The 22043-nt window shown below is 33.7% G+C and overlaps 1 protein-coding gene across 1 annotated transcript; it reads right to left on the bottom strand.

Annotated features, from left to right (window-relative positions):
• Positions 1 to 16040: 16040 nt before the first annotated feature.
• LOC119073566 (zinc metalloproteinase nas-26-like) lies at positions 16041 to 17394 on the bottom strand. The gene is made up of 3 exons (XM_037179122.1): positions 17258 to 17394; positions 16646 to 17188; positions 16041 to 16582 (listed from the first exon to the last, which is right to left on the bottom strand). Exons 1-3 carry the CDS (start codon positions 17352 to 17354, stop codon positions 16116 to 16118), a joined length of 1107 nt encoding a protein of 368 aa, XP_037035017.1. The 5' UTR covers positions 17355 to 17394; the 3' UTR covers positions 16041 to 16115.
• Positions 17395 to 22043: the final 4649 nt, after the last annotated feature.

The raw sequence follows: 22043 nt of genomic DNA, 5'->3' as shown, positions 1-22043 counted from the left end.
CAGCAAGTGCAACATGACGATTGTCCATTATCAACGTAATAAGATTTCAGGCATTCCGCTTCAAACATACAAAAATCATGATCCATCCATATTTCATAGACTTCGATCATTCTCAAATTGAATGTACACATTATTTGGACGCGAGCTGAATTCCATCACAAATCATATTTTATCACGGATCACAAATTGAAAACAAAACCAAAAAAAAAACTGTAATCCACATAGTAAATTTCTATAATGGCTAAAGCATCCATATTTATATTCATAAGTTGATGCAGTCCCTTGTTGTTGTATATACGGATAGATTTGAATTATGTGTAATGAACGTATTACGAAACGAAACCAATGATAATGTGCAATTTTCTAGTATATGCCCCGCATTATACACTCACGTTCAAAATATAATCCATAAGGAATTTTAAAAGTTTCTCCGGTTAACCCTCGATGCGAATATGAAAAGGGCAAGCGTATATAATAAAGATAATAAAATACACAATGGAAAACTGGAGGAAAGTGGAAAACTGTTGGGAAACACAAGTTGAATTTGAAATTATTTTTTATATTCTGTTTACCAGTATTTTCTGCATGTGCAGCGCTAAAATGCATATAGCGAAAATTTGTTTTGGTTTTTGTTTTGCATTTGATAATGTTTCGATGTGGATGTCAGTAAGTCGGAATTTTTTTCTACTTTTTTTTTTTGAAATGTTAGCAGCAAACAATGTTATAAACCTCGCTAGTAAATACGTGATGGTGTTGTGTTATTTCTGTGAAATCGATAGCCAACAATATGCTTTGCCATGATTTTTTATTAAAGTAGTCGCCAGTTTTAAATTAGCGAGACTTTTTTTTGCTAAAATTTACGATTTCACGGTCTTTATTTACTGTTTCCTGATTTGTTTTCGTAGTTGTTTTAGCGTAATTAATACCTAACAACGCCGTTTATAACGTTTGATAAACTGCATGAAACTGGGAAACAGTTCACTTATTCCATAAGATCGCTGTAGGTTCTACGAAAATCTGTGAAGGTCCTACCAAATTGCCGGGGTTGACTTGGAATGATCATTGCTATTTGCTCCCATGTGTAACCATCACACAGTTGCTCTATATGGTGAAAACATTAAAACATTCGCAGAACGAATGCTTTCAAGCACAGACCACTGTTTCAGTCCTGGTAGAATTAGTGCGATGCATATACCAACGGAGTCAAAAAAAATGTCAACATTCTCCACGTCCCACTAGGCAGTGATGTACGTACATTTTCAGTGTAGAGATTTTTTTTAGTCAAATGTAAGATTACGCGGCCAAACATTTGGAAAATTTTTGAGTTTTCTGTATCTGCACCGTACTTAATATCACCAGAATTACAGGTAAAGACCGTTTAAATGATTCTTGGTTCTAATCAATCCTCTTAGCGCGAACAAAAAATTTGATTAGTCCTTTTGTGGTGGCTCCAAATCAATCAATTGTCAAAAAAGAATTTACTATAAAACAAAATTCTAAATTTGGCTGTGCAATAACTTATTTTGAAGGTCTCGTGATCGTGAACTCGGTATAATAAAAAATTAATTTTGAACAGGGTTTCATCAGCGACTAAAAAACAAAGAAAGTTGATGTACTCTAGTAATACACATAAGTCAAAAAAAACCTCAAGGATTCGGTTCGGCTCGATAAACTTCACACAATAAAAGCTTCATTTCCCTTATATGTTCCATGGATAACATACCACACGCAACAAGCAAATCAGCAGTGCGTTTATCGGGTGCATTAATCCTTTTGATCAGACAAGTTTCAATGATGCGAAATCTGTTACTTCATTGCTTTTAACATGCTGTTTGCTATATTTATATATGAGTACATTAGTCAGCTCGTTCGGTTGTTTTTGTCTTTGTTATCGATAGCAGTTATATTAAATAGAGTCTTATTTTACAAAGCGATATCAGAAAAAACACAGATCACAGTACCACTTGTACCTTACCTACCTATGTAGCCAAGTGGCATAGATTTTTACAAACAGTATACCAATAAAATTTTTAACGCTCCCAATCCGAAAAGTAATATCGTAAAAGGTTTCGTTAACGATAATTATCACATTTTGTCTACTGCCCCGACCTGTATACATTAATTGTAAGCCATAAAAATGGTAACCAAACACAGATATATGACGCTTTATCTCTATGTTACATCCATGAAAAATGAGAATTTATTTAACTCAGATATTCAAAGGGAAACAAATTTTCACCTTAATAAACGTAAGAAAAAGTACTCAAAACAAAATTTCGGTCCCTTTTTCACATACAAAAGAATATTTATACAACATTTTAACAACACATCTCCTTCATTTTTAGCAAAAAAAAGACCCCATCACAGTGTATATTGTGTTTAAAGTAGAATTGCTACACAAATAACGCATAAAGGTGTCATGGTTTCACATCCCAAGTGTAAAATAAATTATGTCCTCTCTGTCACCAAGGTGCTTATAAATACGTAATAAGAGTAGCTCAAGGATTTGATTTATGAATATTTAATTTTTAATAAAACTTAACAACAAGAAAAATCAATTCCAAGTTTTTCTCTTCTGTGTTTAAATAGCGAATTGGTTTTTCTTTCTTCTTTTTTTTCTATCGTTCCTTTTCGCGATGAAGACGAGAAACTTTTTACATTCCACAAAGAATATATGGATGTAATGTAGCATGTTCTGTTACACGTTTATTGCGAAAATTTACATCTTTCCATTGCATTTTAATCAGAGATTTTCCAGATACATGAACTTGTAATAGTTAAACAAAAGAAAATATTTAAAACAAAGATGCAGTAAAGGTTGTTCAATTTACACAGTGCAGTATCGATCAGGCAATTAAGACATTCGTCGTGCAAACATTTGCTCAAGTTGAATTCTTTTCACTACACAACACTACTGCGAAATTTTTATTTTCGCTTTGCAGATTCTTCAGTTAATATATTTCGTAAAACACTTAAAAAGAGAAGAACTTTAACATGCTCCGGGCCTCACTTTGGACACCGGGTTTTCAGTGGCCCCATGCATTAGTATAATGAGATATGGGAGATTCACCTAATATTTAAGAAATTTATAGCTGTGTGGCTGATATGCGTCAACCTGTTGAGATATTAGTGGTAGACAAACTTGAAACAATATTAGTCGCCTTCCTTTGCAGTGAAAACTTTCAGAAAATATAACGCGTTTCACCACCGGAAAGGCAATTACCGTGAGATGAAATCGGTTTCAATTTGATTCGAGCTGTTTATTTCTTAATTTTTTGAAAATTTTTAGCAAATATAAGAAGCCAATACCAATCATTGGTATCGGCTCCTTATATTTCTCCATTTGTGTAACTAGGTCCCACCTTTTGGGTAAAAATTGTCTTTTGTCATTGGTAAATTTCTTAATCAATTAATTACACTCTTATAAATATCTTAATTTATTTTATCTCAAAAAATTTGTTTGAACCATCAAATCATACGTAAGATCTAAAAAAATTACAATAATCTCGTTTTACTCAGAAATTTATTTCTTTCGTAATAAATAAACAAAATATCACGACATTCTCGACTATATTAAGTTCTTAATTTAGAACAGTTGTAGGCAAGATTAATAATCTAACCGATAATTTCCGATAATTTTGTCCAATATCCATTCATTTTAAATAAGTTTGTTCAGTGCATACAATACGAATCGATTAAGTTATAAAATAATTTTCGAAAATGTATTTTGCTGGTCCAAAAAATTACCTTTGTAATTCACTACATGAAGCAACGCTTCGTTGGGTCGTCGATTTTGATGAAATTGAAAATAGTATTTTTCGTACCAAGACAGGAAATGACGATTTTTTCAGCACCAGTCCTAAGTTTTCCTTACGAGCGAAGCGACAACTGAAATAGACAAAACACATCAATTTACTTGAAAACATACACACTTCACATTCACCATATTAAATTTAATCAATCGTATAGTCATAGAAAAATTCATGTAATTCTTTTCCCGCACTATAAATCGTAAAGAAATGAAGTTTTTTCCTGCACGATATATTCGGGAAAAACTGACATTTCTTAATGAAAAATCCTGGCAAAATTGGTCGTATTTCAGTTGTCGGATGCACAAAAGATTTTGTTTTCATTTTATAAACTTTAAAATTCAGATTTTTTTCCTTATTTGCGAATCAATTGTTTAAAATTGTCTTGACCTCACCAGTGCAGTCGTGACTAAGTATCAAAGAATGCATACTATACGATTGTTTAATTTTATGACTTTGTGTTGCTGGTATCACAAGAGTTCAAGTTCTACGATTGTTGTCTCGTAAGCGTAAGTTCACGGAAAAAAAAGATTTGGAAAGAATTGTTTGCTAGAAATATATTTATAGTTGTGACAAATATATTTATATTTGTCACAAAATTTCAGGTAATTTGCTTGTCACAATTATATTTAATTATTTGTGACAAATTATTTCAAAATATATTCGTTACAAATATATAAATATTTGTAGCAAATATGTAAATATTTGTTACAAATATATTTAATTATTTATGACGAATTATTAAAAAAATATTTGTGGCAAATAATTAAATATATTTCGGACAAATATTTATATATTTGTAACGAATATAGTTAATTATTTGCTACAAATGTTTATCTAATATATTCGCCACAAATATTTATATATTCGATACCAACTTTTTACATTAAATTGGTATTGAATATTTCTTTTTTTTTTCGTGTAAGTATACAATCGAGCTAAAATAAACCTATTTTTCGACTCTTTATAGAAACGAGCTGAAATAAACGTTTTTTTCAACTCTTCATACAAACTAGCGAAAAGAAACGTTTTCTCAACTCAGTGACGAAAAGTAAAACTTTCGTTGCCTTTTTTGAGAAAAACGTTGTATACAACTCGGTGATAAATGATTTTTTAGACACACGATGTGTATTGTCACACTCGGCCTACGGCCTCGAGTGACAATTTACACATCTAGTGCCTAAAAAAGCATTTATCACTCGGTTGTATAAATTACTATTTCGCAATAAAGGCAACAGAAAGTCCTACTTTTCGTCACTTGTTGCGAGAAATCTTTTACGACAAAAATTGCTATTGGCCGCGCATGCATCCTGTCGTAATGCAACATGTGAAGTGTTCAAAAACAAACTAAATACAAAGAAAAAGTCACATACAATCACAAACAGTATGTTTGTAGCGGTAGGCGAAAATTTTCAATTACTTCAGTCCAGCTACAGTTACGATGCTGGCTACAAATTGAATGTAGATTTACGAGATGAAAATAAATCGAGAAAAGAGAATGAGTTTTCTCTAACAACGTGAAGCAAGTGGAAATATCACACCTTGCCAACAACGAACGCTACACCGGAAAGAACAATTCAACAAGGTAGATTACCGTCATCGTATGGAATTGAGAGTAAAAGAAAGGAGTAAAATACCGGCACAGCGATTTTCGGCAATTTTAAACTGGCTAATAACTCACATATGAAAGGAGTAAAAAATAAAATTCATAAAACAAACGAAAAAAAAAACCTATGAAAGGCCGCCGATGTCAAGATCTTCCAAAACGACTTACACAATGTTGTTGTATCAACAACAAAAGAGGGGTTACTCCCATAATACTTTCATCCTAAAGTTTGTCTTAAAATTTTGGTTTTCATAACAACGGAGGCGGGACATAAATTATGCAATCAATACCAAACTGCTGGATGAACTAATCCTCCAGAATCAACCAACCCATCAAAGGCTTACAAATTACAGCCCCAATCAGTCGATCAACGCCGAAACGCGCCAAACGTGTTCAATGGAATCCACCAGCAAATACGGTGGTTGTCGTCAGATTAATCTTCGGAATAGCCAAGTGAAGTCAGAAAAAGATTAAATTCGCTAGGCTATTTGTAATACTTTTATTGTATTATAGCTTACCGTCCCAAAAAAAAAAATTAAAACATTTTTGGTAGTCGACTTGCGTCACGCCCGCTTACTAACGTGCGGGCATGATACATAATACAAGTAAAAGAACCAATGAATTAAATATATGGCAGAATTTATAACGACAGTCCGAAAAAGTAACTCTTGCAGGCGCTTCTGCCATGCCGATGCCTCCGAATAACAAATTATCTGACCCAGTTTCTATTTTCGGACCAATGTAATTTTACTTAATGTAATCCTTTCATGAATTGACTGGTAAATTTCAACTCATTAAAATAATAGAATTCACGAAAATACGTATCAACCGAAATGTTCTCGACTAAAAAATCGATAAATCTGCGGAGATAATAAAAAATCACATAAATAATTGGAATATTTTATAAAGATTAATGTTTTGCCACATAAACGATAAATTCTAGTTTTGAATCGAGAACATAGTTCACGTTTTGTATAATTCAGAATTTGCCTTTCTGTCGATTTAACATTTCATCTGAACGGACACAAGAGTTTTGCATACCGAGAAGTATGGATTGCTTTCCAACAAGTGTCTGTCGTCTTTTCTTCTCATCTTATTATTTTTCAACCAGGACTAGTGGACTTTTTTTCCACAATTATTTTCGCAACGTAAACGGAAAGTTTTTCGATTTAGACAGCTCAGTAAATCTTTATGTTTGTGCAGAGAATAGCAAAGTCTTTCTGTTTGACTTTTAGTGTATCCTTTTTATTATGATCTAAAGCCAGTGATTAAAAATTGTACGTATCAAGCAATGCAAAGCTTTGACGAATTATTTCCCAAAAAAAGTTGAAAATTTCAGATGAACATTCTGTCATTTCATATAAACATGTGACTAAAGCTACACACAAGCTGGTGAAATGTTTAAAAAAAATGACTAATGTTCATTATGTTAATGGTTCCACCACTCACATCATGGAACACAATATAACTGGTACAATGTACCAGTGGTACATACAATATAGAAGCGGCATAAAAAATTCAGATAATTTATTATGACGACAATCCAAAAAAGTACTTTATAATTAACATCCAAGCATTTAACACATAATTCAAATATTATTATTCATATTCCTCACATAATTAATGAGCTTTTTTTATTCGTTTCGAGTAAGTCAACTTCTAAATCCACTAAAACACCACATAACTGACAATGACATAATGTTCGACGAAAGTTATGTTTTCATTTGATATGGAAAATGCGTCTAAATTATGTTTTCCATAAAATAATAAGTAAAAGCCGTTTTCTGTGTGTCTAGGGGTACAGAAAGTATGTTTTGTTGTGTGTAAATTGTTAATTGTTATTGTCTTCTATGTGAGGAAAATACTTGTACTAATTTTCATGAAGGTGTGCCATTGTGTCATTACAGAATTATACCGTTACAGCATTTTGCCACGAAAAGTGTTTTTCTTATCATAATAATAAATAAACTCAACATTTCGTTACGCTATTTTCGTTTTACAGTATACACATTCGCGTAATTACTTTATGCGTATAATTTGAATATGGTGCCGGTAGAAACTAATTAGTTTTACAAACAACATGTACGACTCGGTCTAATTGACAGGATGCAGTAGACTCTAGTGGATATGAGTCAATCTTCCTTTCGTTGTAATTAAAAAATGTCATAAGTATATAGGTGGCTTCCAATATACAAATTTGACTAAAACCGAAATCTCGCTTCTTTTAAAATTTGACGTGAAAGTAAAAACAAGCCAGTGGACGAAATACCTCTCCATTCTCTTTTTACACCCAAAATATGGCGTTTTTTAAGAGTATAATCACGATTGAGATGGTCTACGAGGTACCACGATTTTCAGAGTAGACATTATGACACGACCGACACGAGTCAGCCATAGATCCTGTAATCGTTACGGATATGAAGACGACTATCTGAGACCACCAAACGATCCACTAATGATTCGATCATAGACCCGGAGCGGAACGGCACACATGTCCAACAATTTGGAATCACGCTATGAGTAGAGTAAGAAATTGTGACACGGTAAAAATAGTGATAGTAACGAATAGACTGATCTATTTTGCGGATTCCTCATCTAACCTCTACGTCGAATTCAATGTAATACAAAAATAATACTTCCTCGAGTTGATTGTGAATACAAAAAGCACATTAAACCTAATAGTACGTAGTACGGTGCTAAAAATCCATGACGCACTTTTCAACCCAAAAAAGGTTCATTTTGCAATCATTTTCGAAATTTTCCGGTTATATTACGAAATACCATATCGTAGCTATACGCGCATCTCCATTAAATTTCCCATTAGATCATTCTGACTGATGAAATCGTTTTAATTAGAAAAGTTACCAAATTCCATTTCTCTCATCAATTAGAAGTAATCGATACTTTAAACATTAATTAGCCAATTTTGCAGAGCATGATAATGCATTATGCAATACACGGCTGAATAATTCCGTTTCAATTAATGTGTTTCAATCATAAATAAAGTTATTTTCACACTTACAAAACCGCTCTGCGATATGTACAATGATATATTAAACCATTTGCTTGGTAATTTGTTGTTTTGACATGGCGAAACAAATACGTCAAAACAATAATTTACATGCAATTATGCACTCTTTTCCCATGCTTGCGGGATTCGTACGCTTTTCTCTATAACATGAAGGCTTGTTTATGCTTGGTTAAATGAGATTGACTATCCACTCTTATGTGATGACGGAAAATTGACATGAAAAATTGTGGTGAAATGAATTAGAAGCTTCTAATTCTTTTAAAATTTTTCTCCTTATCGTTTTACTGCAATGGAGTAGACCAAAAATTTGTATTCCGGTGAGGAATCGATAGAGTCAAATTGCACGGAAAATTCGGCAAATTCGACATTTGTTGTGTGCTGCACATATTTGCTGCAGACTGAATAATGTACCCGGCTGCTGTATTACAATAAACATTTAATATGAATATTTTCAAAATATAGTTCCTACAACAATATTATTCGGCTCGTAGGAATATTGTGAGGTTCCCAGGTATATATTTGCTGTGTGCTGAATTATATCTTCAAATTAGGTGTGGGATGTATTATTGAACTATACCTGCATGCCGAATATTGACTAAATGGTCCTATCGAACTATACCTGCATGCTGAATATTGACTAAATGAATAAAGTTGCCTGTATTTAGAATGGGATATGCAACAATAAATTTTTTGTTTTAATGAAATAGAAGGAAGATCTCAACAACATACGCGTAAAGATCTAATTTTGCAAAGTTTTTGACAAGTAAGAAGAATTTCTTAATCATTTAAAATTATTTCTAACTTTACCGAATTAATATGCAATGATACGTTACATTTATGTATTTCAATAGCAATTTTGACGAACGAACTTTTAAAAAATAATTTTCGGTGTGAAAGGCTTTTGAAATGTTACCATAAATAATTGGTGGTATTCAGCAATTAATTCGCGTAATAAATGAGAACAGTTTTTTTGTAGAACGATAGATTAAAGCTACCAACGTACCAATGCACGCGTGTACCAACTTGTAAAAATCAAAACCCACCGCTGACCGGTGGCGACTCGCTTGACGAACGATTAATGAGAGAACAATTTTCTTACTTTATTGAAATAACTTCTAATTCAGAACCAGTCTCAGAATTAAAATAATCCAATGACATTGCTACATTTCATAGAAAATAAATTCAATTAAATATTGTTGCATATCCCATTCTAAATGTAGACGACTTTGTTCATTTAGTCAATATTCAGCATGCAGGTATAAATATTCCTGTGTGCTGCATAAAGCAAATGTAACAATGGTTCGAAATAAGACTGTCACTATATACAAGCAGTATAGCAGCAGTGGTAAAGTCGTTGGTAGTCAGAAACTGAGGTTAAGCATCGATGTTCGCGGTCAGTACTTGGGTAGGTGACCAGAAAAAACGTAAGCAAAACTTAAAAAAAAAATCTCCTAACAAATTTAATATGAATTTAAATACAAATCTACAGCTAATAACAAATAAAAAAAAAATTAAATTAAAAAAATTGAATTTTTCTAAAGTTTTACTTTAAGTTTTGTTTTGCTTTAACGCGAAAATCGAAAAATAAGGTTGTTTGTTGAATTCTAAAAAATGGCGTCATTTTATATTACAAATAAAAATTACATCCATCACCCAACAACAATATTCATCTGACGGGCATTGTATGATCCTCAGATCAATATGCAGCACACAACTAATGTGCTAGAATCATGAAGCTGTTCCCGATTTCTTCGTCTGGGGTGCATATATGAGTTTTCCGTGTGCCAAGAATTTTGGGAATTTACCATTTTTTGTTGCTTTGTTCAACACACAGCAGAGTAAAAAAACGGGGGTTTACTTTATTCTGCCGTGATCAACAAAATAACGCTGAATAAATGCCAAGATTTTGACTTTCGCTATTTTTCCCAAGGAACAAATTTTATCGACAGATTCAAGCTCTGACACTTGCGGGGTGTAAGGAAAATATATCGAACGCCTGAAAGTTCACTTGCTCTACTGTAAAGTAGACTTATTGCACTGAGCTCACTGTTTCTTCAGGAAGTCGTCCTTTTTTCTCTTCTTAACATTTCGTATAAGGAATATTTGCTTCTACAAAATGTTTAAAAAAAACTGCAATTTCCCGAAGGTGAGTTTAAAAAAATGGATCCTAAAATCGTTTAATTAATCTTCCACACATAAACGTCATCTTCTCGTAGAAGACCAGTTGTCCACAAATACTTTGAAAATTGGATGTTAAATAACATATATGTCTAGAGTCAACAAGAGAATTTTCAATAATAATTTTTTACTTAAGAAAAATATTTGCTCAGTATGTTATTATGAAGGAATATTTTAGAAATGAGTTAATGCCTCAAATAATTTGTCGTAACACGCTACGTTAGCTAGACCGCATAGCATTGCTAACCCATACAAATAAACGGAGAAACTTACCATATTTTATTATGCTACATTTTAATGTAAAATGTGCATTATTATGTTGAATTCCAATTAAATTACACACCATTCTCTCTGTTAGTCACTTTGAAAATAGCAAAGCGGAAGTATTCCGTAATGTAAGCTAATTGAAAAAGAGCATATTTTACCTTAAACGTTATTGCTTGCTGGGTTTGTGGTAAAGTTGTGGTGGTTTCCAACTTCTAACAGAATTGCAATGCTATGCCGTTTAGTTAAACACACTTCCATTTCACTGTACTTTATCATGTTTAAATGGTATATGGGGGTCGGTAGAAAATCTAATAATTCAGCTATTGGTATTAAATGCCAATAAAAAATTAATGAATTGTTTGAATATTAGGGTCAATTCAATTTTAACGGTTTTTGGAAAATGGTTCTAAGCAAAATTTATTGAATTCGAACTTCTACAATATGAGTAATGAGGAGCGGAAAAATGTGATTCGAAAACAAACGCACCAATAACAGACAATGCAAAAATTTTCGGTTCAGAAAAACATTCGAAAATATATTCAAATTCGTTCACAACCACTTCTGAGACAGCATTTAGAAAATCCGTCGTCCACGACGACTGGTCGTTTTAGAGAGGACCGTAAAGCGCTTGAATCGTATATAGCGCTAAGAGTTTAGAGTGGTTTTCCATTCCTTCAAATGTTGACTTCATAAAGTCTACCATGAACTGGGTTTGACTTCATTCAGCAAGTCCATCGATCTTTGATAAATTCGTAAAACTACCCTAAACATTCCCTTATCATACATATACCTGCAATGAGGCAAGCAAGACATATTGCAGTGTCTACAATGTCTCATAAAATTAAAAGTTTCTGTTGGGTACAAGGAAGAAGAATGGGAAGTATGTAGATGATGTTAACAGAAAATGAGTTAGTAAATCTTCTGTTTAGCACCTTTACAACAATGTACGGTACATGTTCATTAACATATCACCATTTAGAATCGGCCAATATCGTAAATTTTCTTTTTCTTTTTTCTTTCTGCAAACAAAATTTAGAGTCTGCCGTACACTTCTTTTTCCCAGCTTTTACATTTCTTACAATTACTTTCTGCATAAAAATATCATAAATTCTCAACAGAAACGATTCGTTTACCAATAGCAAAAACGAACGAAAAATAACATTTAAATCTTGTGCAAAATAAACAAAATTCTCGCAGTCTCTGCGAATAGTTTGTCGTTTCTTGCGAGAAGAAAAAAGTACACCGACAGACATGCTGAGTAAATTGACATTTTGTTTAAGACGACGTTAGCGCTTAATAAATTACCATCGTTTAAGTTATGAAGTTCAAGATGAAGACCTCTGTGCTGCTTACAAGAAAAGCATTGCCGGAGAGATACACAATATGGCACCCGACAATGTGATAATAAGATAAACATAATTCATTGTTTCAAATTAATTGTATGGACCGACATTAATTATATTTATTTTTGTCATACTGGCTTTGATTATGGGTTTCCAAGGTAAGACGGTGCGAGACGATGCCACCAGGGAGCACAATATTAATTATGGTTTGGGAAAATTTTCCGGCTAGTTGTTGTTAATACAAAATTTGAAACTATGATAAATTTACGAGATTATTTACCTTATCGGTTCAGGTAGGTGATGATTTTGGAAAATTGGGACGTAACGGATCCAATTTATTGAATTGTGATTGCCGACTATCGAAAACCGATTCGTTCTACTACACAACACCGTTGTAAAAATTCATGCAGACCATTCCTAGGGAAAGTTAACTTCAACTTACCTCTGGTAGCTTTCAAGTGGCTTTATTCTCATAAGTCAAAATTGAGATTTAAAAAAAATTGGACCTGATACTCGAACAAATTTTAACGTAAGCCAATTTACCAACTTCACTGTAATTCTACGGAAGAACACACCATACCAGCTTCGTTCACAGAATCATTTATAATTTTTAATTAATCTGAAGAATTCGAAAGCTCCATGAGATGTAAACCGACTATACCTTATGTGCAATGGTTCATTTAAATGACAAATTACTAATAACACGGATGGGCTTATCTGTTCAATTTGTTGTTGTCAATTCTCAATTAAACTTATGCTTAAGACATGTTCATCGGTCAATTAATAACTTTGGTTAGAGGTGAAAATGTTCACCATTTGCATTCAATGCTGATGTTAGCCCGATGCTTAGAACGTAAGCGCAATTTAATTATTGAAAGCAAACAATTAGAAAATTACGCATTTGAATAGTCCATTTGTATTAATATGTCAACAGTAAATAGTCTATTGGGTATTCAATAATCAAAGGAATACTTATTGAAGCGAACAGAACTATAAATCATTCCTTTAATATGTACCTTGCCGGCACTACGCTTATGTAGTTGCAATGTTGTAATTGTAAATGTTACAATACATCATAAGAACTCGATAAGTGATCCAAGAGATACAAACGAAATTAGTGAAGATTCGAATTCAAATTTGGGAGCATATTTAGTGGCACATTTAATCATCAATAAATTGATAGAAATGAAACATTTTATTGGGAGCAACTTCTGAACATGCGAACATCAGTTTCATTAAAATGTGCTTATTTGATGAAGACTGCCTTCATCAGATTCCGTAAGTCTTGGTGGATTATTTGTGTTTCACAAGATTACATGTTAGATCGTGTTATTCAAATAAAGAGTGAACGCCGAATAAAAATTCATGTAACAATTGAAGGGCATGATAGAACTTCTACATCACTCATTTTTGAAGGGCCCATTAACTAAATTACAAAAATCCTTACAGATTTTTTTCCTCCGAATTCGTCAAATAACTAAAGCTTATTTTAACTCCTCCGGTTCAACTCATATCTGCATGAATTTGAATATATGGAACGCAGATTTCCCTCTAAAGTGGTAAGCACAAGGAAAGACGCAGAAAACATTCATGTAAAACACTTTTTTTTCGTTACATTCGGATATCATATTTTGGAGCGTGTGTCACTTGTATGTCAGAACATTCATGTCATATATCCATACACATATTATACGATGTATTTCCGCTTACGCTTTAAAAGCTGTATTATGATGAAGCGTGTGGTGTGGTGGTGCTCGCAATTCAAATAAATCATCGAAATAAAATTTACTTGGAATGTGCTATTGTGAATAGTTTTCGGTATGATGGGTTCGTTGTTATCGCGGATATCTTTGTTCTTTGTTGGAAAATAAATTTCCATTCAAATTAATTCAGTTTGTGTGTGAATTATGTGGGTTAATTTTTGCATTTCAAACTTTGTTCACATGTAGAACACCCTTTTGTGTTATTTAAAGTAATGTTATCGCAGTTTCAACTAAAATTTCTCTCAGTATCCGCTGGTTTAGATATCTCCTATGTTATGTATGTAGACCTTATTCGAAATTAACCTGTTACACACGGAAAGCATGTACACACACGGAATTTTGAAAACCGACACATTTTATGTTTCTGTACATTACTTGAGTTTCTGATTTCTCCATATAAAAATACATGCAAAATTCGCAAAAAACCAGTAAACCACGAAACAGAAAATGTGTCAGTTTTCAAAATTCCGCGAGTGTATGACCAGTATTATTATCTGGTATATCGTTCGAAGTATTTTTATTCTGTTGATTTCAAATCTTCTACTTCAATTTTTTTAACATGCATTTCACCATATATAAAGTCAGATAATATCCAACACTAACAATAATGCCCTGTCGGTAGTCGGTCATAGTACATTGGGCATTATTGTTGAATATTAAGTATTGTTAGTGTTGGATAATATCGTTATTGGCCAAAAAGCCGGCCTACTCTATTATTTTTGTCGTCAATATCGATAACAAATGAATAGTCGTATGTGACTGGTTATTTGATTATAGATGTAATCTTTCTCATGTCTATTTGCAGTTACAGCACTTACGGTCAAGCGGAAACTTAATGTGTCCCTTGTGTCATTAGTCAAGTGCGAGTTGTCCAAAAAAGCCGTTTCGCTCATATTGAATGTAAAAAGCGATTTTATGGTTGATTATCGTAGATGGATCGACCAGTAACTCAAATCGCGATGTTGCCAAGCTGGGATCGGCCTGGTTTGGTCTAGGGGGCCGACGTTGCCTAACACTTCTTTTCGCTCTATGAAATTTTGATTTTTGAAAATTTATTTAAAAAAATAAAATGAAATATTTTTGACATGGTTACGTGGGCGAAATTATTCTGAATGGTGTCTATTTTATGTCAAAAATAAAAAACAATAATGTTAATATTTATTTATTCAAAGTGAAAAAAAGACTGCTCGCATACGGCGCAGTCAGTAAAAAAACGATCTTTTCAATCAACAAATATTACAATAAATAAAAATCATCCGCTCTATTACTTCCTAAAAAACAATAATTATTTAAAAAAAAAGCATTTACCGGATTTTCCAGATTTGCACATTTTTTGTATTGATGGGCGCCATCTTGAATTACAGCGCTACCTGCATTTTTTTATATTTTTAAATTTTTCTTTTATGCAGAAAGGTTCAAGGAACACAAGATTTTTTTCCCACTCAATTCGGATCAAAATTCAATTTTATAGAGCCGAAGGAAGTTTTAGCTGACGGCGGCTCCCTGGCCCAAACCAGGTCGATCCCAGCTTGGCAACATTGCGATTCGAGTTCGTGGCCGACCCACCTACAATAATCAACCATAAAATCGCTTTTTACATTCAATATGAGCGAAAGGACAACTCGCACCAGACTATCATAAAATTGTAGGTGATTTAAGTTCGTTCGACAGGCAGCAATGATTATTATTTTAGCAGGGAGCATCTTAAAAAACGTATCCTTATAGCGCTGCCCACAATCCTCAAATCTGCTACTTCTTCTGTATCGCCTAGAGTTAGCCACTAAATCTTGTACTTTTTTAGTTAGACTGTCGAAAAGGAAAACTTTTCAACTGAATTCTTGTGCATACATTGTAAACATCTGGCAATGGCTCGATATTTCCAAAGTTTACAACATGATTCGCATTTTACAATAACGCAACAAATAGAAAATTGCGGAGGTTTCTCCAATGATCACAACCTGATTTTATCGATGAGGCATTTTACGTAAATTTTGAGGAAGATCAATTTTTGTTGAGGAAAATTAGTAGATACTAATTCGTAAGTTACTATTTCACTATGATTCTTCGGTTTTATTGACATCAAAAGAATATTGTACAACTATCATTGCCAAACCAATTTCAATTGCATACCAGAAACTCAAATGAATAAATTTCATGTTCCTTACCATCAAATGGCAAGAAAGCGACATCAGGTCTACCAGCGTGAACTTTTCCAACGACCACAGATGATCTTCCGCCAGAAACAACATTCGCACGGGCAATATACAGTGTTTCGCCCATTCGACTTCTACCACCAGCGACTGCATTACTCGGGATTACGTTATTCGACGGTTTTTGTGACCAAACAAGCCGTGTTCCAGATTTGCCTTTCGTCAGAAATTCTCCGTTGGTGTGAACATGCTCTAGTGCGTGTATGGAAACGTAGCACTTGCCGCTATTAATATTACCCGTACCAGGTATAATGTCACCATTTTGATAAGCTCTGCACACGTAGAGAAATTCACCAGTATCTCTAGCAACTAATAAATCTGCTTTTTCTGCAGCTGTTATCTTCAACACGGATCGAAAACGGTAGCCGAGGCATCCTTCGAACAATAGAAACGATATAATTTAAAAACTGAGTTAGCAACTATATGATGAATGAATACCTGGGCAATCGTAAAATGCGTTCACTTTTTCAGCATCCAATACGCTGAAATCACCGCCGCACATCGATGTGGAAACATCAGCCATTTTAGGTCGCATGCAATCATTACATCCGTAATGCATTGCACTCTTGTAATCGTAAAACAAATTTATGTCAAAGCCCATGTCTTTTCCGCCAGCATCACCACAGGGATAATTCAAATAGTTGTCCCTGTCTTCTCTAGATTGTTCATGACCAAAGCACAAAGAGTGTCCCAATTCGTGAACCATTACACCTGCATTTCTGCAACTTCCACCAAATTGAGCGAATTGATAGCCTCCACCTCTGCAGACATGAGCCAGACCACACACTGACGGCTCGTTCTCAATGCTTACGTAAGCAGCTTCGCCACTCGCACGCTTTTGGAAACGAACACAGGTTTTTGTATGATACACATTAAAGGCTTTATTCACTTCGGCAATATCAGCAGATGTTAAACTCGAATGAAATTCATATTTGACGATTGCATTCGGCCACTTGCCCCATGTACCAAAATTTCTTTGCGCTGTAAAATGCAGGTAAATATTGAGTATAGTTTCTGGGTAAAGGGAACGGATTACTTTGAACGCCTTACTTGATTTTGGTAGTTCAGACGAACAAGTGAAATTGTATGCGTTAACGTTGTGTATTTCGAGGTTCCAGTAAAGGAAAATAAAAATTAAAAATTTCATTTTAACAAATCGTTAATCAACTGGTTTATTTTACAAAATTTTGTGAAGATCTGCTGCGCGATTTTCGCATTTTATACCAGAGACATCATCTCATTTTAATTGGTTAGAGATCAAGTTCTAAGAATCCAGAAAGTTAAATATTTGAAACGAAGAAAAATTAAATTACTTTAAGCTATTGGAGTAATTGTTGTGTTGATAAGATTGGTGGGGTAATAATATCTAACTTATGCATCAACAGTTTTTGCCACTTCAATTTGGGCAAAATTGTGGCAATGAACACAATACAAATTTTCCTCACAAAAGATATGAAGGGGAAGGGGACATACCACAAGGTTTATAGTGCATTATGATTGAAATCATAATGATTAACGAAAAGATATGTCGTGTCCACTGTTCTATTCGATTTCCATTAAAAAATTTGGAAATTCCTCATTTTGCTGGAAAGTTCCGTACCGAAAGGAAAATAATGGATTCGGACTTTATGAACAACACCTCTATCCGCCTCTATCGCTCGCCTTTTTAATTCTATTTTAAAATTGCAGAAAGCATTCTACGAATCCACTTATCTACTTTCAAATCCACTTTTTAACGTTGCCATTGTATAAATTTGATCTCGCAAATTTTTCTATATTGACAAATATTTGAGCGTAAGATTTCTCAGTAAGATCATAAGTTTGGGCGATAACTTCAATTGAAATAAAGATCGGTGTCAGATATAATTAGATTTTCGTGGAAAGAAATTTGGGATGTAATGGGTGCACAAAAAAAATTTCATTCGCTTCCACTAAACAGGTAGCTTAACGGCCTATACGTTTGAGAACGACAACTTGTATCTCAGATTGTAACAATATTGAATTACATTAATTTCCATGTTCCGTTTTATATTATCTTGTAATTCGTGGATTCCACGGTGGGAAGCGATTGTAAAACCCAGAATAATTCTGGAAATTAAAATATACATATATATATATATATATATATATATATATATATATATATATATATAAAAAGTATACGCTGTCGAAAATGAAAACTTTTCTACTCACTTCTTGTACATACATTTCAAACATCTCACAGAGATTCATAATTTTAACAGTTTAGAATATGATTCTCATGTTACTATACTCTGCACAACAAACACAAGAGTGAGAAGGTTTAAGAGTCAATTCGCCAAAACTTCAACCAAGTTGTATGAAACATGAAAACAAGCCATCAGCGATTTTCGGCGGGTACACAGTAATCGATTCAGGTGATCCTCCTGAGTCATTTGCAACAAAAAAAAATCCTCGAAATAATTATGTTTTCACGCCAGAAATCATGAAAAAATGTACTGCGCGAGGGTGACGAAAATAGTTTTTGTTGCATATCACCAAGAATACGTATCTGAAATTATGGTCATTGGTAGAGGTGTTGACGCCGCATAAGCTGGCCTTTAAAACATTTCGAAATTTTTCGTGTATGTGGTGCAGTAGCTATTTTAGGGGAAAAAAATTCCAACTTTTGCAGAGTGTTTTCAAAAAGTTACAACGATAGACTTCGAAGATATGGGTGTCGTTGGGTAGGTAGTGATATCTACTATCCATGACACCATGAACCTACCGCGGCACGACTTTCGTTGAGCTTCAATTTTGATTGAAGTATACTAACACAAAAATTCTCTATAATTCCACTTTTCTTCGCGTCTATTTCAATTTTTCTGACGTATGTGACAATTTTAAATCATGGCTGCAGTTACTGGCACCTTACCCTTCGGGAAATTTCGTTTAGGGCCTATAAAATTTGAAACAAAACCAACTGATTCAATTGTGTCATATGTTCCTCGGGTATCTCCAGACTTCCTAGTATGGCCAGTGCGGCACTGTATCAAGTGTTTACTAGCATATTAGAATCATATTTTGTACTTTAGCCACTTACCGGAAGGATAAGTACAAATGACTCAAGAGGATCACCTGAATCGATTACTGTGTACCCGCCGAAAATCGCTGATGGCTTGTTTTTAAGTTGTTCGAAGTTTTGGCGAATTGACTCTTAATTCAACGCGGTTAGATAGTAAGGAACAACCTACTGCTCCAGTTGAAATCTAAACCCTTTAATGATGCCTCTCGCATACATTGCTGTTTCATACATTTATGTATTTTCTGAAACATTTTTGAAAATTGTTCATAGTTACGATGAAAAATGAAAAGCTGCATACACTTTTCGTAGAAATAACTAAGGGAAATTGTTAAAAGCAACCTCATATCCACTTATATTCCGAACTTCAAACAATTGAATTGAAATCGTATATAATGTGCTGTGTGCACGAGTATGCTGTTATGATTTTCTCGGTTTGTTGAGTTTTATCAAGTTTTAAAACTTATATTCTCACATCGCATTTGGCACTAAACTTCTCATTTTATACCAAACAGTGTGCTGTTTGAGTAGTATTTATGTATATAAATCTCCAAACTATAAAAGTGATGAGTTGAATTTTCATTTTCAGCTAAATGAATTTAAGTTTTCGTACAGTGTAACATTTTGCACAATAATTGATTTGATTTTGTCAGCGCGATGGGTATAATTGGCAGAAAGTGCGTCTGAAAACGTCAGCATTCAATGGAACTGTGAGAGATTATGCATCAGATGCTAATCATTGCAAGGAGGTATATGCACACCACATTAAGTATGAGAGCGTTTATATAATGCCGAGCAAAATTTGTAATGCAATCAAAACTTTTGAATGTAAAACTTCTAGCAGTAATCAATTCGAACAACCAATAAAAATCTGAGCTCCACTAAATTGGGGACAAAAAATTCTAATTTAAAATTCGTGCAGGAACGTATAAAATTCACTCTAATGGTAGCACGGACGCAGCATTATACAACTGTTACTTCATGCATTTTATGATCAAACAGGGATGTAATGCGGGTAAAATATTCTCAAATTTGCATATCAAATAGAAAATCTGTTTTCGTACTGCCTGTTTGGGGCACGTAGAATTCAAAGTATGTTTTATGGAGGTATTTGTTTAGGATTCGGATTTGTCTTAAAATGATTGATTAAATAAATCTGGAAACTTCTTATCGGAGCGTCAACTCCATACTGTTTTAAATAATTAACAAAATCACTCGAGTTAGTGAAAATCTGATCTTTACCAGGCTCTCATTAAATTGTCTAACATGTTACCTTATACTCCCATTATTATTTCATCACAAACGAATATTATTCGGACTCAAATCGAAATAATTTTCAGCTTTATCTGGTCTTCCGAAATCCCATTTTTGCTGGACCCATCGATCAAAATCATAATTTGTCACAATTCGTCTCTGTATTTTATCAACAGCGGTAACTTCGTAACCTGTCTATAGTATAGTATAGGTAAAAGCAATCTCAATATATGCACAGTGTGTGTGCAATTGGTATAATACACATTTTGAATTTGGTTTCATAAATCTCTTAGTGGTTGAATAAATCGATCACCCATATTCCCTTTTATGTTTATAGATATGCAAAGTTGGAAATATATTATGTGAAATTGGGCAGATAAATTACGAGAATGGGACATGATGTCAAGATAACCACGATGAAATATTGGCTCTATTTATAGCCAAATATTACGAATACAATGTAGAAAAAAATATAATATTGTGCGTTGTTTAGGTAAACGCAGCAACGACAAAAGACCAGCCCAACCCCATACGACAAAAAACGATTCCTTCAAATAATATACCTTGAAAGGTTTTTTTTTTGATGATAGGTCTTCCTTTACGATATATCACACAAAAGGAATCACATCAATTGTGTAGCGTCTGGAAATGAATTTATACGTTTTAATTACTGTAACAATTGAAGCACACAGACTCACAATACCTTTTCGAAAAATTGTTATTGATAAAGGGGACTGTCTACCAGATTATTATTAGCTCTACCCTGCTTTTTCTTTAACAGGCAATTTGTTTGAAGACAGAGGTAACTATGAACATGTCATTAGAGTTTTCGTACAACACACATCCGAATTGTTACTTAAATGTTTATGGTTTGGGTACTTCGATGAATTCAAGCAATTTGACCTTAATTTTGGAATAAAAGTAAAATATAAAAAGAGATTTTTACTCTTTCGTCTAGACTTATACGGAGACGATTCCAAAAAGATTTTTTTAAATAATTTTTGCTAGCATCAAATCCGTCCCTCATGTGTCTGCGTTTGTATGAGCTTCCCAAAATAATAATTTTTAAAGTATAACTATTCTGCGGGCAACTTCGCTTGCACCTATTTGACCAATTGTTCTTGGACAAATGCAACTGTAATTACATTCTCAACCGATTCAATCTCATTACCAGATCCTCTCGTAGTCTCGTAGCAGAACCTCAGTTCTGGGTCAGAGTCAGGGCCTATTTTCTAGAAAATATTTTCTAATAATTTCATAGAATTTCTAAGAATTTTCTAAAGTTTGTACAATTTTTACGTTGAATCCAGCTGTGGTCTGTTTATCGACTAACTAATGGTAGTGATTGCGCTGCATGCACTTTCAAGCACTTTTTTCGCCTAACTCGGGAGAAAAATGGAAAGATCAAATTTGTATGTGTTTATTGACTTCGGTAATAGTACATTACGTCCGTGGGTGGGGCTGTTACGTCCCCACTCGTCAAAATAAAAATTTGGATTCGCGTACGTACTGTGCTTTGCGTGCTTAGGGAGTGTAAATGCA

Source organism: Bradysia coprophila, unplaced genomic scaffold (genome assembly GCF_014529535.1).
Source record: "Bradysia coprophila strain Holo2 unplaced genomic scaffold, BU_Bcop_v1 contig_138, whole genome shotgun sequence".
Classification (NCBI taxonomy): Eukaryota; Metazoa; Arthropoda; class Insecta; order Diptera; family Sciaridae; genus Bradysia; species Bradysia coprophila.
Note: the sequence above shows the minus strand (reverse complement) of the source record. Positions and strands in the feature narration are given on the sequence as shown.